Source organism: Convolutriloba macropyga, chromosome 6 (genome assembly GCF_964194025.1).
Source record: "Convolutriloba macropyga chromosome 6, txConMacr16.3, whole genome shotgun sequence".
In the NCBI taxonomy this organism is placed as follows: domain Eukaryota; kingdom Metazoa; phylum Xenacoelomorpha; order Acoela; family Convolutidae; genus Convolutriloba; species Convolutriloba macropyga.
In genome coordinates, this window is record NC_134473.1 from 21,711,940 (window position 1) to 21,730,135 (window position 18,196).

General features: G+C 35.9%; 1 protein-coding gene across 2 annotated transcripts in view; it reads right to left on the reverse strand.

Moving 5' to 3' along the window:
* LOC142340859 (uncharacterized) overlaps window positions 1-18,196 on the reverse strand; it is a 55,478-nt gene that overhangs the window by 16,433 nt on the left and 20,849 nt on the right. For both annotated transcript variants that reach the window (XM_075391604.1, XM_075391603.1), the window contains 2 exons: window positions 8,378-8,506; window positions 4,480-4,633 (listed from right to left, as the gene is read on the reverse strand). In XM_075391604.1, coding sequence (XP_075247719.1) covers window positions 4,480-4,633; window positions 8,378-8,506 — 283 coding nt within the window. The remainder of the gene's footprint in view (window positions 1-4,479; window positions 4,634-8,377; window positions 8,507-18,196) is intronic.

Below are 18,196 nucleotides of genomic sequence, written 5' to 3' on the forward strand. Positions count from 1 at the left end.
CATCATCTCAACATTACCATAGCACTTTAAGGTGTTCTAAAACTGCTAGGGTTGGTATGTTTCTTATACTGCTTTGACATCAATCAAATCTGAGCCCACATTCAATTTATCTTTGCTTACAGTCAATTCAACCATTTAGTAACATTGATCTCCTCAGTGTTAATAGCATTGGCAGTAAATATCACTGCTGTGCCCTGCAAACCAAATCTACTAGCCAGACTATTGGACACCCGAGAGTTATTGCAAAAAGGTATCGCACAAAATTAGAGCCATGATATCTTAACCTGAATAGTTAATCAACCGCAGTGCCTTCACTTGAAGGATGCCTTTCAACTTACTGACAGATGACTTTGAAGCAGTCTTCCTCAATCATTATCCATGAAGAGGTTCACTTCGACCAGCGCCAACATTAGTTATTTTATTGTTGCTAGTTAATCAGGATTATGACGAATAAAACATCTCAATTCCGTGTAGAAGTGTTTTGTGAGGGCTGTTTCAGCACTTTTTCCGACAATTAACGTTATTTTTGGCTTGCCTAAACATGTGTATAGAATACAAACAAGAGAAACAGCGCTTTGTCTCAATTATATCCAAAGCTGACAGCGTGGAAGACTTTTCATTAAGGAAAGGCGCTCCCATAGTAGATGGCTGCCTTTGCATATAATTGAGCTAGAGACTGATGTTGGTAGAGAACTCTGTTGCGGCTTCTGATTACTCTTTTGTTCCGTGTTTGCAGCGATTGTTTTTAGGCAACTTTGGTCTTTGTTACTGAGTTGTTGATAACCTCAGAACTCGTGTTGGTGGCTTCATCGTTTTTGCAGGTTAACTCGTGTATCCATGGTGTAGCTAACAAACTGGAATTTCCAAATGAGATAATGGAGCTGTTTTTGGGACGGGAGTGTTGTTTTACCTTCCTCTCTATATACCATACCTAGTTTTTAATTTCATTTTTCTGATATACCTCTTCTGTATTGCTCTCTACAGTTTTTTAAATTATATGATAGCCCGTTTAGGATTAGGTACTTAACTTAATGCCTTGAGTAACGCTTGGGCTGGCTTGTTTTCTAATCAATTGAATGTCTCAATTGCGTAAAAAATCTGTGTTGTGTTTTCCAGATTAGATTTGTTGGTGAATTTGCCAAAACAGAGTTTTGGTAGGATTGGGTTTCCACGATTCATCAAATTGTGATTAAGTCGTATCCTTTAAAACATTTGTTTTGCAGAATTTTCTGCCGGAATCAATACAGAATTCTAAAATCTCGAATGGGTACCAACCACTGGTCAAAAAAAAGTAGCGATTATTTCTTGCTCAGAACTTTTGAGTTCTGATGAAAAAACTAACTCTTTTTATTTGGCTTATGTTTTATTTTTGATTAAATAACGTCGGGGTAACAATGGGATCTGATTTGCGCAAATAAAATAATAGTTGATTATAGACTTTTTTGAAAAAAAAGAATTGTCGCCGCTTCTGTGTTCCAAAAGCGCTTCCAAATCGTTAAGTAATCAATTTTTATAATTCATCATTATTGACGAGTTTGGAGTCTCAGTGCGATAGCCGAAATCTCAATTCATATTTCAAATGTAATTATGATTAAATAACGTCGGGGTAACAATGGGATCTGATTTGCGCAAATAAAATAATAGTTGATTATAGACTTTTTTGAAAAAAAAAGAATTGTCGCCGCTTCTGTGTTCCAAAAGCGCTTCCAAATCGTTAAGTAATGAATTTTTATAATTCATCATTATTGACGAGTTTGGAGTCTCAGTGCGATAGCCGATATCTCAATTCATATTTCAAATGTAATTATGATTAATTGATAACAAAAACCTGCGTTAAAAAAATTGAACCTTCCAAAGCACAAACTTTAGCTTCCCGTTGTAAACTTTTCTACCTATCTCAAAAATTATATTTTTTAAAAAACAAGTTGTCTAATACTATGACTTAAATTAAAATATTTACTTCAAATTTTACACAGCTAATGATAACGCATGAGATTTGGAACCATAAAAAAGCAATTCGTTTTTTTCTAGTAAATAACTTGTATCACACTTTCTGTGACCATTAAGATGACCAAGACACTACTTGCTCTTTTAAATACCATTCAGCATTTGGGTTTACGATTTATCCAACAGTGTTTAGGTTGTGTTCTTCCTCAGGCTAAATGATTGACTTTTATTATTCAACTTGATAATAAATGATCCCAGGTCGAGGTGGCCAGACCGAAGTGACCCCTGATCAGACGAGTTTCGAGCGCACACATGTTCCCGGTGCGCTCGAATTACATGGTCTGGAAAAGGCTTCGAGCGCACTTTTGTCTGGACAATGGTCTGGAACTTGCCTGATCAGAGGCCACTTTGTTCTGGGACGGTCTGATCAGAGGTCACTTCGGTCTGGGTCGGTCTGATCAGAGGCAGTTTCAAGCGCACACTAGTCTGATCAGAGGCCGATTCGAGCGGACACTAGTCTGACCAGAGACCAATTCGAGCGAATTTTTTTTCAATTTTTTTTTGTTTTCTTACTGACTTTGGTTGTCTCGGGTAAGAGGCAACAATAAAACAGCATTCTGATCGGAACTTCATCTGAAAATCTGATGGGTTTGATCAGAACCAAGGGGTCCAGCTGATAACAAATGCCGGTCCCCTCAAGAAAAGATTTTGAATCAAAGTAGATCAAGACGTTTTTATGCAAAGCTGTCTAAGTTCATTTTTTCAGTTAAAAGCATAAAAAAATGGCATACTCAGTTTTTTTTTGATCATTTTTTTTTCGATTTACTTTCATTAACAATACTTTTAGGATTGTTTTTTTTGTTAGTTGAATATAAGATTGATAAAATGATAGATGAAATGAATATATTATAACAATATTCAGAGATTTGTTCATGTTCAACATCATTCTCTGATCAGAGGTGATTTCGAGCGCACTTTAGTCTGGGACAATATTTCGACCGCACTTTATTGTGGACAATGGTCTGGAACTTGTCTGATCAGGGGTCACTTCGGTCTGGAACTGGTCTGGTCAGAGGCGGCTTCGAGCGCACTTCGAGCGCACAATGATCTTCGAGCGCATACTCGTCTGATCAGAGGTCACTTCGGTCTGGGACGGTCTGATCAGAGGTCCCACTTGTCTGGGACGGTCTGATCAGAGGTGATTTCGAGCGCGACCTCAACCTGGGATTTCTATCAGTTCGATTTTCCAATTATGTGCAGTTTGCCGACGAATTAGTTATTAAAGTTGATGGAATAAAATTCGGTTAGGAAGTTTCTGTAACTTCCAAAGATCTTAACTTCAAAGCTTCTTTCAAGGATGGGGCTTGATACGATTGATTTTGTCTTAATCTTCTGACATTGATTTGACATTAATCTTCTCTATTGTAATAGCCGCGCAATTGTCTAATTTATTCAATTTTTTTAATTCACTTCTAATTATTTCTTGGGCCATAAATGTGCGATTGTAAAGTAGGAGAATGAAAGTAGGTCTCATATTTGTCTAGTTTATACGTTCTTCTTCCTTAGTATACGTTGTTTTTCAGGATTAATATCACACACTACTACTCGGGGATATACTATAAGTTCCAAATTTGATTAAAGTAATATTTTGATTTTACGAATAATATCGGGGATCTATTTGTTACCGTTTAGATAACTTCTGGCCACCTTAATTGAAACCAATAATTCTGAACCCAGGTATTCCTTTCAACAATATTGTTTTTGAACTCTGTTTCGAAGCTTTTGTTACTTACTGATTTTCAGCAATTTAATCCCAGTGAAATGAAACTTGATAGCCTTGATAAGAAACATACTTAATCTTGGAAAATCTTACCAAGATCTTGCCATGTTACATGGCAAGATAATATCAAGATATGTACGAACTTGTATGATCTTTGCATGGCTATCAAGAAACAAGATCTTGGCAAGATTTCCAAGAAAGACTAACCATGACATGGCAAGAGATACCAAGTCGTAAAAATTAAAAAGCACCTTCAAACAAGATTTAGCACGACTTCATATGATTAAGCACGATTTATCAAGATTTATCAAGAATTATCAAGAATTATCAAGAATTATCAAGAATTGTCGGAAAATTCAGCTCCCGTTAGTTTATCAACCAACAATTGAGCCTACTTTTTCCAGTATAGTTAAATTTGTCATTTTGAGTGACTCTGTAGATGTGTACAATAAGTATTTCCCAGTTAACCGAAATCAGATAATCATACTAAACCTGTCAAATTTTGCCATGATTTTGACATGGCACATGGCCAAAAAATCATTAAGTTGTGTACGAACTTGTAAGATCTTTTCATGGGTATCAAGAAAAAAGATCTTGGCAAGATAATCAAGGAAGTTTAACTAACAATGAAATACTTTTCTTTAAATACTTTCGTAAATTTGTTCCCTAATTGAAGTTTTTATGGAGACAACGTTTTGTACAAGTTTCTTTTTCTGATTATGATAAGTAGCTACCAGAATTAATCAGTCCACCTGATGATTTCGAAGCACTGGTCGATGGCGGCAGCCTTGAGAGTGTCAATGCTCTGAGCGAGACTGGAATCGTACATGAGGTCATTGTAGTCATACTCTAAGGCCAGGTCATCCTCTCCGTCCTCTTCTCTGTTCTCGTGATCTTCGGGTTGAGCTGAAGTAAACAATGCATTCATTACAAACATCTATCTAACTGTGACCAATATTGATCGAGTTTACTTCGATTTGCTGGTTTCCGATTTTACTTCCTTGACACATTTCAAAAGTGGATGACACGGCGATTCCATATATTAAAGCTAATGAGATTGTTGTTGGTGAAATGCAGTAATTATAAGTATCACATATAATCCCACTTAATATTTAAAACTTCAGAAAAAGTCGTAGGGTCACGAGTTTTAGGTAAAAGCAAAAAAGCTCCTTTTTTCGGCTTATTTTCGTTTCCGGCTTGTGTTCAATTTTAAAGCTGAAAGAAGTTCTCGTTGAGAAACAGCATACTCACAACACTTTTGTACCCAGGTTGAGGCCCTCGTTCAAAATGACTCATTAAAACACCCATCCAGAACATTTTTTCCAAATTCATTTTTTCTGAAAATACCCAGGCCGAATATTTTCCCAAATTCAATATTTTCAGAAAATACACAGGCAGAAGAATGGTCCAGACTTTGACTCGTTCAAAGTTTTGGTGCGTTCATGTGCTCGTTCAAAAATATTTTTGAAAAAAAACCGTCCGGACCAAAACGCATTATGATCCAGATTTTGGCTCGCTCAAGTTATGAAAAGGCTCAGGCAGACCGAAAAAGTTCGTCATCCAGACTTTGCCTCATTCGTGTTTAGAGAAAGGACCGATCTTTAAAAACCGTTTCTCAAATGATTAGGCTGCCGATATAGATTTTTTGTTTTTGTCTTCTATTCTTATGAATTAACTCATACGTTTTGTAACCGATTTCGTGTAGATTTGGCATGGGTACGAGTGTTAAATGCAAAAGCCAAAACTTAGTAAAATCGCAACTTAAAAAATTGCAAATTTTCATAAACTGAAAGTACAAAATTGAGTAATTTTTGTTGACATCCTAAAAAGTGCTGAAAAACACCGCAAAAATATATTTGAAAATATTTGAAAAACGAAAAAATTAATAGAAAATTATTAAAACATAAAGTTTTATTTTAAAAATGATCCTTTCATCATTCTATTGAGAGGCTGTCATAATTTAATAAGGCAAAACAAAATCAACAGACAGACGCGTAAATCGAAAATGAGAACATAACCAAGTTCGATGGTCATTTTGATCATTGATGTCGTGACATACATATAAGGGATCTATATTTGCCAAAGACACACTTTTAAAAGTTTTTTACTTTTGTGGACATATTTAACGTTATTTCGTCTCAAGTATTACCCACGCTTTGTGTAAAACTTCAAGTGTGATTAAAAGTGATGGTGAATTGTAGACACGAGTTACAACATTCCGTCACAATTTTAGTAATTTAACTTAACCAATTTTCACAAACAGTTACTGAGGAACTTTTATCCAAAAAATTACTATTATTTCTTATATAAATTTATTACCGAATTGTTAATCAGTAATTGGTATTGGTCAAAACAATTAATAAAGCGGATTAGGGTAAGCAAATTACAAGAATGCAGAATTAGTTTCCGTTGAAATTATTGGATTTCCGTTTGTGCCCCCCCCAAGTTACAGAGCACGTACCGTTACATAGCAAATCATTATGTTAAAATATGTCACGTGCGTCTGGGGGTGCAAATAATATGCGCCCACTAAGCTGGGGGGGGGGGGGCAAAAACGGAAAAATGTTCGAAAAATTTTGTGTGAAAAAATTTTGGTAGAAATAGAGGCAAAATTAATCACAATTATCCACAATTGCCAGAATTTAGGCATTGCGGATAAATTTGACGGATATATCCTTATTTAAGTGAATTTGAACTAGTTTTTCCTTCTCTCAGTGTTGTCCATGCGAGCTAAGTACAATTCTTTCGCAAATGTTCTTCGCATTTTCTCCTCCATTATTTTGTGAATCTATCTCAGTTAATCAACTAATCAACTTTGTTAATCGAAAAGCGCAAAAATACCTAAATTTTCCTGTCTTTTAGCATGAGAAGCAGTCACAATGCGCTGTTTTTCGATATAATTGAGCAAAAGGATATCGTTTACCTAGATAAGTTAGACTATCGAAACGAAGAACATTTGAAGACAGATCAACCAGTAACTGAATCACCGCCAGTCTGAGAAGGACGCTAGCTCATATATGATTCTTAGTTATTACGATATGTAATTTCTTTTTTTAATGCCGGATTTAAAGCAAAACAAACCCATCCTCCAGATAAAAATCATCATGCTCTATTTTAAAGATACCAAAAAAATAATAATTCAAAGACTGTTTTTGTAATCGTGTCGGGTCAAGTATGGTTTGAGTAAATTCTTACCATATTTTTCCAGATTTAAACAAGTTTAAGAACGTAGTGCGAATGTACATGTGCAATATTCTTGTGTTTCATATTCTCTTTTGCAAAGATTTTTTCTCTATCAGGAATCATTTTTGATAACATGGGTTCACATCCTATCCATCCTTTTTGATTTCATTTTTTAATCCCAGTTCCTAACGAAATGTATTTCAGTGTTACCCTACAAACGTAAAAAGATTGATTTTTACTTGGATATTATGATTTCATATGTTTCATATTAGGATCAAAAAAGATTTCTTAGGTTGCAAACTAATAAATGATTATTTTCATGGCTCCATAGATAGAAACTTAAACAGTTTTTTGTTGAGTATATTTGCTATGACTATAAACCTTTAATTGTGCTTTAAGTGTCTAACACTACGAAATTTATATGTTTTTTTGATCTCCTTCAAGGATAATACATGAGTTTTCTGGTTTTGTTTTAAGATCATATTTGTTTTTTTTGTTAGACTTCATGATCTTTCTTGTTTTAAAACTTCTAATTAGATTGCGACGTACTTCTTTTGTTGATCATAGTTGCTGCAAAAATTTTGCAAATATTTTTGAGTGTTACCCCGGAACCTGTTTTTTTTCGTTGGTCTCCCTGCTAATATCACATATCGTTTCCATTTTTTCATATTATAATCATACATGCTTTCTTAGTTTTCTTTTACGGATCAGATTTGAGGTCTTTAAAATTTTACATGACCTCTTTAATCTAATGCAGGAAAAAATGTATTAAATTTTGTTGCATACAGGGATCATATAAGATTTATCGGGTTTCATAATAAGATCGTACTCAGAAACTGGGCATAAACAATGAAATCATATATTTTCTCGTATGAAATCAAAAAAAGTTCAACCAAGCTTTGCAAATGAATCAACTATTCCCTACTAAATTTTGATTACGCCAGCTTGTGTTTTAGAAGAAACAGTTTTCGAATTTTTGTTTACCGAATTTTGTCATTCCTTTTGACCAATGGTGAGTACTTTGAATGCCTTCTCTAGTATTTCCATGTTAAAACACTGACTTCGAAACGCTAAAAGTAATGTAACGTAATATAATTAATTTCTGAATTTAATAAACGTATTGATAATTTCACTCAATTGTGTATTTCGTTACGTCTACTCAAGTCTTTTGTATTTTCTGCTTATTTTGTTGATTCTTTCACCGTGCGCTCATAGCGCTCAACTGTTGTGCGTTTTCTATTTGATCTTTCCGCCTTATTTCTATAATTTCTACTCGTTTCATGCGCTTTTTTAACGGAAAAAGGAGGCATAAAGAATTCCGTTAAAGCTGTTTTTATACTTATATCTTTTCGAACGATACAAAGTGAATTCAATGATATAGCTTTGTTTATATTCATGATAAAAATAACATCGCAGATGATATAATACAGCTAGCTCATCATAGAAATGTTTCTTCAGTTTACTGACCTATTTGATTGACAGGAAAAACTTGCACATGACCATAACCATACTGGCCTTGGACAGCTGCGTCACGTGGCAATCGAGTTTCGTAAGCATGCATGCAGTAGTACTTGCTGTATGTGCCACAGAATGCGCCTGAAACATTCGATTCTTTCAGAACTTGAAGCAGAAGAAAGCTTTCCAGTCAAAATTTCTAAAATGCAGATAAACTTAGCTTTAAAAACGTTCTTTTCCGTAGAATGTGAGCCTGCTGTTCACTCTAATTCAGAAAAGGGATCTATATTATAAGTATGATAACAAAAAGTTAATTACAATAGTTAGATATTTTCATTTATAATATTCAGATGAAACTGCAACAGCAATCTCAAAATATTTCAGAGCCAAGTAAAAAAGACCAATTTGTGAGGTTGGTGAAGTAAATCAGCATAAGCTAAAGTATACTGGGTGATCATTTGCTGAAGAATACATTACAACGCAAAGGTATACCCCAAAATTTCCGCCTGAGTAAAATTGGCACGAAAATTAGATACATACAATGAACGAAATTAGGAGACATCTTTTGTATCTTACTTTTCGCACAAGGGGGTCCGCCAATTTTGCGAAAAAAGAGAACATTCGGAACGAAAAGTAGGTTACAAGTCTTGTAGCACATTTCCGCCCAATTTAGGTATCTATTATTCGCGCGCATGCAATAAGCACTTTAATAAAGATTTAATTGAAGCTTTCAAAGCTTTAAAGTGCTTTAAATACATGCAACCACAAAAACTGATTTTTTTCCGAAAAATCCCTCGCACATCAAAGGCTTTGTATATCAATGTCGGACTGGCCGATTTTAATAAGTAGTAATAAATAGTAAATAAAAAATCGATACATAAATGGAGCAGATGCGTGATAAAAGCCGTGCAAAAAATAGGTTATAAAGTTTGTACTTATATTTCGCGGCTAAGATTAGGACACTTTTGCGAACACGGGTTGCTAATTTCCCTTCCATTTTGCCAGTTTCTGCTAAAGTGGCTATTTTCCGCAGTTTTCTTCCATTTTCAATGTAATAACATAGTAAAAACGAACACGAGATACACGCATCGGGCATATCTGCCCGTGACAATTTGGGTATACCTCTGCGTCCCAATGTAATGTACTGCTTTCTTAATCTCTGAACAATCCCTATGTATGAAAGCTGGTTATCCTGCATATTTGTTGATCTCAAAAAATCACTCTCTATTATATGTGATCAGTGACTATAATTATCCTATAATTCAAGATCAAAGACATTTGTAGTTCCGTTAATTTTTGAAATTTTCTACAGCTAATGTGAGAACAATTATTGCATTATCTAGAATTCAAATATCGGATTTTGGTGACAATTACAACTAGCTTTGAAGATGAAATAGTGCCGCTTTGACAAAAGCAACGCCAAAAAGATATTGTGATTTACCAGAAACATGCTCACATGCCTACTTTTGGAATATGATGACTAATTTTTTCACCATATTCCGTAACCATCTTTTGCATGCAAGAAAGCAAAATAAAACATTTGGAATATGGTGACAAAATTTGTCACCGTTTTCCGCAAATTAATCCATTTTCTGGAGCTTGTGTTAATCTAGTTCTAGCTCCTTTTGGCAGGGGTGTGGGTCTGGAATGCACCGTTTCAAAAATATTCACAATTTCATATACACGATCCTGCAGAAAAAAAAATGGACGAAGGAACGTTGAATCCCTGAAAGAGAAAGCTCGTGGAACAAGAAAGATTGCAAAACCCAAAGTTCCCGAATCGTTTTTTTAAAGTACAATACCCATGCATTGTGAATAGGGGATGATTGGAGTAGGGTAAAAGTATATTGTTCCAACTGAATCCACAAATATCTATAACGTTCAACAAATTTACTAATTGGAATAAGTAATGGATAACCTTATTTCATAATAGCGCCTAACTTTTGTTTTATTTTTCATAAGTTTTGATAAAGTTCATATTTATCAATAGATACTCTAAACCAATAAACTTTTAGCAAGATACTCCGCTCGGATTGCTGTTGGCTGCGCTTCATCTTTCATTCCCTGTCAGATTTTCGCACAAGCCAGCGTTTTGAAAACATGAAAATTCAAAGAGGTATTGGTTATGATTGTACTTACTTAATGAACAACAAAGTAGAAAGTGGTCCCTTAAAGTGTGCCTGTGCCTGAAGATTAATAGAATTTTTTCAGATTTTTTGCTCTTTTGTAATTTTTTTTAATCTATTGGTAGATCTCAAACCTAAAAGCCGTTGAACTATAAACACCTCAGGACGCTCCGAATCCATTCCAAACATTTATTTCAAATATTTAAAACGCTTAGAAAATGTTGCAATTTCAAAGATGACTAAAAACGTTTTGACACAAAAGCAGACGCGTTAAACTAAGATTATAGATCCTGAAACAGCTGTTGATCAATGCAACTGGGCTTTCAAGAAAACTCAAGTTTGGTATGAAATGACCAACAATTGTGTTGAAATGGACGAAATCTGTACCAGAAAATAGTCATACTTTTACCGAAATGACAAAAAATTGTAGCAATTTCCAAGCAGTTTTCGGCAAATGGCAATTGAAGCCATTTTTAAGCCAATCTCGAGCCAATGTAAAAAAATTTTTCAATTAATTTCTTTGGAAGTCGGCCAAAAACGGTTGAAATGAATGAGATGCATCGAATGTTCCCCGCAAATTTTGTAAGAAGCAATTCAATATCAATCTTTTTCAAAGGAGTTGTTTTTATATAATGTGCTAATCAAACTATCTAAAATAATTGTCATAATTTCATGATTTATCTGATTTTATCTGTCTGATTAAAGTAAAATCATAACAACGACCACAAAAAAAATGTCATTAATTTTTGATAGAACAAGGACTAAGATTACACAGTTTGGCAATAGGAAAATATTTCTGTTGAAATACCTGAAATACCTGCTATTGTAAACACAACTTGATTTTGAAAAAAAATTCTGGTGGTTGATCTCCAGGCTGACACTTCTAATTTTCAATGGATAATTCTCAGATTTATAACACTCCTGAAGACGGGAAAATATTCAAGGTTGAAAACCTTCAGCAAGTTATTTCAAATCGGAATAAACTGTTGAGGGTTAATAAAACTACAACTCATAATATAAAAATTTTGTTTAATTACTTGCAAGTGAAAGTTTTCGTGTAAAAATATAAAATTAATTAATCAAATGTTTCAGGTTCAAAATATAAATCATAATGTAGTATTTATCAAATTGCAATATGTGAATATTCCGGCACAATCAGCTCACTCAGGTGTTTTCAAAGAGTCTTGGATATAGGATTAGTAGCAACTTAAACAAAAAAAAAATTTCGCTTTTTTGCGGGATCGAAAGGATGTAGCGTGCCGAAAATGAATACAGCAAACTGGAAAACCATAGTTTGCAAGCGTGGAAGCTCAGGAAATTAAATTTGTTACCAAATACATCAAAATGGCTCAATTAATCAACTTGTGGAAATTGGTGACAATATTTGAAGCAGTTTTCAAACAGTGTCTTCGTAACAAATTTTCACATTTCAAGCCAATTTTACCGTCCCAATTTTGCAGGGGCGCTAGAGTGTAATGTGACCTTAATAGTCAAAAGATAGAAGACATCTTCAGAAATGATACAAATCAGCTGAACTAATTGATATTTAACAGTTTTATTGAACCCAGTCATAGTCCGGTTAGATAAACCTGATTCAAACCCTTTAATAACTTAATCTTAATCTTAATTTAATTTGAAATCAAAAATTTTTAGAAATTTTTTCAACTTCGTAAAATTCTTCTCACGTGCTATATATGTGAGAATAGTCCAGTGAAATTTATATCGAACTAATTCTGTAATTAAAAGATACTTTTTTCTCTTCGGCTCTCTGTATTTGTTAACTTTGTTTGGCATTGACACAATAACCTCAATTACACAACTTACTATTCATTTTAGTAAGTTCTTAATTTTAACTACATATATAAGTTCAACTAGACGATTTGAAACAGTTTCATTGAAGTCAACAATCGTCGGATTACAAAATTGAATCAACAAAATTGAAACTCTTGCAGGATATAATTTTAATGTCCGTGAAAAATAAGTTCTTTTGTCAAAATGTCCTTTGAGTAAGATCAACAAAAATCACATTTTCAACGACAAACGCTTTTCAGAGAATTTCCTCCTTTTGAATTTATGTGCAATTTCTAATTTCAATTCTCAACCCTAGCTTAGACCTGGAATATATGAAAAAACCTAAAAATTACAAGTGGGTGTAGATAATGAATTAAATGATACGGCAGAGAACCCTAGTAAAAGTCGAGGCCAATTTTTTTCATAATTCCAGCCATATTGTTTTCACAGGTCGGGTAATGGTTTTTTTATCGGCCTTTTGGGTCGAGCATGGTCTTTTCATGGTTCGAGGAAAAGTCTTTTCATAATTCTGTTTTTAGCGAAATCAGAATTTGCGAAAGTCTGTAGTAAAATTGTAAAAAAGGAAATCAATGATCAGTCTGATGTGTTTATTCCGCCCCTACATTCAAATCATTATTAAGCTGTTGCCAGTTTTTGTATTTTGTTGCTAAGAATCTCAAAAATGAAAAAGAAATCAATTTATTATTATTATAATAAATTGACTTCTTTTTCATTTTTGAGATTCTTATAACGACGAAGTACAAAAAATAGCAACCGCTCAATTTATATCAAAGCCCAATTTAATTATGAAAATTGCTAAGTCGATTCTCATATATATGCTCAACAACATGATTGAATCTTTTTAGCAATTTTCGTAATTAAATTGGGCTTTTATATAAATACAACGTTGGAAAAATCAAAAATATGAAAAGATATATGCAATGAAATCTTTCTCATTGCTATCCGCACAATTTCGCAACATAAAGAGTTTTGGTTTAAAGATTAAGGTTTAAAGGTATAAAGATTTTAGTTTAAAGATTAAGGTTTAAAGTTATAAAGATTTTAGTTTAAAGATTAAGGCAAAAATGCGTTAATGATTTTGAAATCATTTTTAAAATCCGCAAGTTGGGGGACTAAGTTGTCAGAACTTTCTCCTATGAGAACAGAGAAGCAGATTTTTAACTTAAAAAAAGGCATGAATTAGCGGTGTGAATAACAAAATTTAGCTGTACCTTCGATTCGTGCCCGGCATTTGGCTCAGCTATTGAGTTTGGATAGGCTGACGAAGATTAAAATAACAACCCATTGTTAAAAGATTAAATACAAGATTGAATCACTTATCGGAGTTGGATTCCGTATAGCCAGAACAAATCATCAATTATGAAAATGTTTACCTAGCTGGTACGAACACGGTTGCGAGCTACAATATGAATGTAAACTAGGTCTTGGTTATGCAACGGCGAATGAACATATTTGATCACATTGAAAAAATGAGGATTAGAGGGCACAATGACTATATATGGTACAATTTAAAGAAAAATAAGCTTTCATCTTATTCACTACATCTTTATCACCGCGTAGGAAAAATCGCAACGCTATCTACCGTTTATACAAAAACCAATTAGTTGGTTGCGATTGAATCAAAATTTTCTGTTATGAGCTTCAATTCCAGGTTCAATTATTAACTATCTGAATCATGGTTCTTTAATGATTAATTGCTTGTGGTGTTAAATTTGGCAAAATATACACTTGAACACTCAGAACAATTTTCGGTGAGGTTGTTCCTGCGTTGTTACTTGATTTAATTTCGATTGATTGTACACGCCTTCAATCCATGTGTTTCGCAGTGCCACTGCTGTAAAAGCTGATTACTATTCTCTTGAATTGATGGGTGAAGTGGGTCGTACCCTGCCTTCAAAGAAATAGGAAGGATCGCGGGGCTTGACATAACTGAACCATCCCAATTTGTTTGCCTTTTTCGTTTGCTTCTTTGTGGTTCTGATATGTTAAACGCTGTTTTCTGTTGGCTTCATTTTTAGAACCGGCTTCACTGCCATTATAAATTTATACGAAAACGCACACTTTTGATTGAATAAACACAATTGAGACACGTTTTGTATTTTTAGTGTTCCTTTCACCTTGTAATTTCTAATTCTATTTGAAAAAATAGTGTGCTTTGCGATGTTGTTTTCTGTGATTGTTTCTGTTGGAGATTATGGACTTCGTTTTGCATAATCAATAAGGGGGCTTCTTTTAAGCTCTGCGTACAAAATTTTGACATTTCGTACTTTCTGATTGCTACCTCTACATTGCTTGGCTCCTTTATCTTAAATGTGAATTTGTCCTCCTTGGAAAAATTTGATCTTAGGCCGCACCTTTTATATCCATCCCGGAGTTAGGTCCCACTGGGTTTCAGCGCTGTACCATTGACTTTCAATTTTAACCAGTACTGAACCAGACAAATAGAAGTATAAACCTTTTGTCAGTCTGCCCAGACTACATCCCACTCTGTTCCTCTTCTTCGCAGCCTAATTTACATTCTTGGTCACAACTGCACAGAATGTTCCACCATCAGACTGTGCAGACAAAGAGCTCACAGACTGCACATAGCAAATTTTGAAAATCTCGAATAACTGTTGTCATGCATAAAATATTTAAGATGGCGATATCCTGAACAGTCATTCTAGCTCTAACTAAACCATATATTGGTGCGTTCATATCTAAACCATATATTGGTGTATCAGAGGCGGCGGAGATCGGTGGAGGTCGGTAGCGGAGGTCGGTGGTCGGAGGTCGGAGGCGGAGGTCGGTAGCGGAGGTCGGAGGTCGGTAGCGGAGGTCGGAGTTCGGAGGTCGGCGGTGTAAAAAAAGGTCTCTATGTGCTCTGGTAATATCAAAAAACTTTTTCCGGTAGCGGAGGTCGGTGGAGGTCGGTCGCGGAGGTCGGTGGAGGTCGGTAGCGGAGGTCGGTGGAGGTCGGTAGTGGAGGTCGGAGGTCGGAGGTCGGTAGCGGAGGTCGGCGGTGTAAAAAAGGTCTCTATGTGCTCTCGTAATATCAAAAATTTTGCCGGTAGCGGCGGTCGGTGGAGGTCGGTCGCGGAGGTCGGTAGTGGAGGTCGGTGGAGGTCGTTAGCGGAGGTCGCTGGTACACGCCTTCAATCCATGTGTTTCGCGGTGCCACTGCTGTAAAAGCTGATTACTATTCTCTTGATTTGATGGGTGAAGTGGGTCGTACCCTGCCTTCAAAGAAATAGGAAGGATCGCGGGGCTTGACATAACTGAACCATCCCGATTTGTTTGCCTTTTTCGTTTGCTTCTTTGTGGTTCTGATATGTTAAACGCTGTTTTCTGTTGGCTTCATTTTTAGAACCGGCTTCACTGCCATTATAAATTTATACGAAAACGCACACTTTTGATTGAAAAAACACAATTGAGACACGTTTTGTATTTTTAGTGTTCCTTTCACCTTGTAATTTCTAATTCTATTTGAAAAAATAGTGTGCTCTGCGATGTTGTTTTTTGTGATTGTTTCTGTTGGAGATTATGGACTTCGTTTTGCATAATCAATAAGGGGCTTCTTTTAAGCTCTGCGTACAAAATTTTGACATTTCGTACTTTCTGATTGCTACCTCTACATTGCTTGGCTCCTTTATCTTAAATGTGAATTTGTCCTCCTTGGAAAAATTTGATCTTAGGCCGCACCTTTTATATCCATCCCGGAGTTAGGTCCCACTGGGTTTCAGCGCTGTACCATTGACTTTCAATTTTAACCAGTACTGAACCAGACAAATAGAAGTATAAACCTTTTGTCAGTCTGCCCAGACTACATCCCACTCTGTTCCTCTTCTTCGCAGCCTAATTTACATTCTTGGTCACAACTTCACAGAATGTTCCACCATCAGACTGTGCAGACAAAGAGCTCACAGACTGCACATAGCAAATTTTGAAAATCTCGAATAACTGTTGTCATGCATAAAATATTTAAGATGGCGATATCCTGAACAGCCATTCTAGCTCTAACTAAACCATATATTGGTGCGTTCATATCTAAACCATATATTGGTGTATCAGAGACGGCGGAGATCGGTGGAGGTCGGTAGCGGAGGTCGGTGGTCGGAGGTCGGAGGCGGAGGTCGGTAGCGGAGGTCGGAGGTCGGTAGCGGAGGTCGGAGGTCGGAGGTCGGCGGTGTAAAAAAAAGGTCTCTATGTGCTCTGGTAATATCAAAAAACCTTTTCCGGTAGCGGAGGTTGGTGGAGGTCGGTCGCGGAGGTCGGTAGCGTAGGTCGGTGGAGGTCGGTAGCGGAGGTCGGAGGTCGGAGGTCGGTAGCGGAGGTCGGCGGTGTAAAAAAGGTCTCTATGTGCTCTCGTAATATCAAAAACTTTGCCGGTAGCGGCGGTCGGTGGAGGTCGGTCGTGGAGGTCGGTAGCGGAGGTCGGTGGAGGTCGTTAGCGGAGGTCGCTGGAGGTCGGTAGCGAAGGTCGGAGGCGGAGGATGCGCTATTTGTGTTACATAAACGTGCTGGTGGATAGAAACGGGTTGTGGTGGATAGTCTGCATAACTTTTTTTAGGAGGGGTATTCTTTTTTTGTTTTGAGGAGACACTAATTTTCTGACATATTCAAATGTAATTTTGACGTTCAAATGTTTAGGTTTCCTTTAATTTTGTTCAGCTGGACGGGATCGACAACCTTCGGTCTTCACTCATCCGGCCAATCGGACCAGAGCCGAGCGCACCAGACGCTGTTATTCCACCTCCAACCTCCTGAAACCGACCTCCGACCACCGACCTCCGACCTCCGGCTGTGATTTCTTTGGCTGTACGTGTGAATGAGGAGAATTCAAATCTTGTGAATTCAAAACTTGCAACAACTAAAACTTAATCGTACAAACACATGATTTTGATTTTGACTGCATGATTACATGATTTTAACCAAATTACTGTAAACAAAATTTATGCTTAATATAAATGCTCAAATTTATGCTTTGCACAGCGTCAATTTTGCAAATTAAGTGCCACTTGAGCAAACAAAGCGCGGTAAAATGAGCAGGAAGGCAAGCTGAAAATTGCTTCTATTAGTCATGATGCTAATTTTAAGCGAATACTAAGCATCCTGCGCATCCTAAATCAAGCGAATACTTCGCATCATGCGCATCTTAAAATCATGCTTTGCAGGCAAAAGACAGTTTATGATTCATTCTGTCAAGAAAAAAGGAAGTTTATTATTTCATACTCTGCAGCCCATCGACATAGTAGAAGCTAAAAAGACATCATAAACAGTCTATAAAGTGTCATGATCAGTAAACTTGACATAATAAAACACATAATTGATATGTAATGATTCAGCACTGAAATAGTATGTGAGGTAGGTCCAGTATTGCAAATCTTTCTTTGAGTGTTTATGAGGGGGTATATTTTTTGCCAGTTTCAGTTGCAAAAAGTTATTGCGGCGTAGTTTGGATGTAAAATTCGATTTGTTTAATCGTGTTTCGCCCTGCAGATCTTCTATCTGTTTTTCGATTGCCTCAATGGTCCCATCGGTTCTGTTTCATTCTGGTTCCTCAGCACTTCTGTATATCTCCTTCCAGGCATCCCCTCCAAGTAATTACTTCCAGCCAATAGTGTTGAAATCTATATTTGTATCGATAATCTTTTGGTTTGACCGAATTCTCATATTGGGCTCAGCGCTAGTATTACCAAAAAGTGTATTTGCTTTCCAACTCGAACATCGAAAATTTTGTAATACGCGTCAAACGTCAAAACATTTCAAATTTTGGCGAAAGAATTTAAGTTGTCTTTGAGTCAAGCTTTTTACTCGCTATTGAGTCAAAGTTGGCTACTGAGTCAAGTTAGCTTTTTTTAACTGAAACTGTTGACCTTTATTCTGGTTGGTCATTGTTTAATGGTTTGTATAG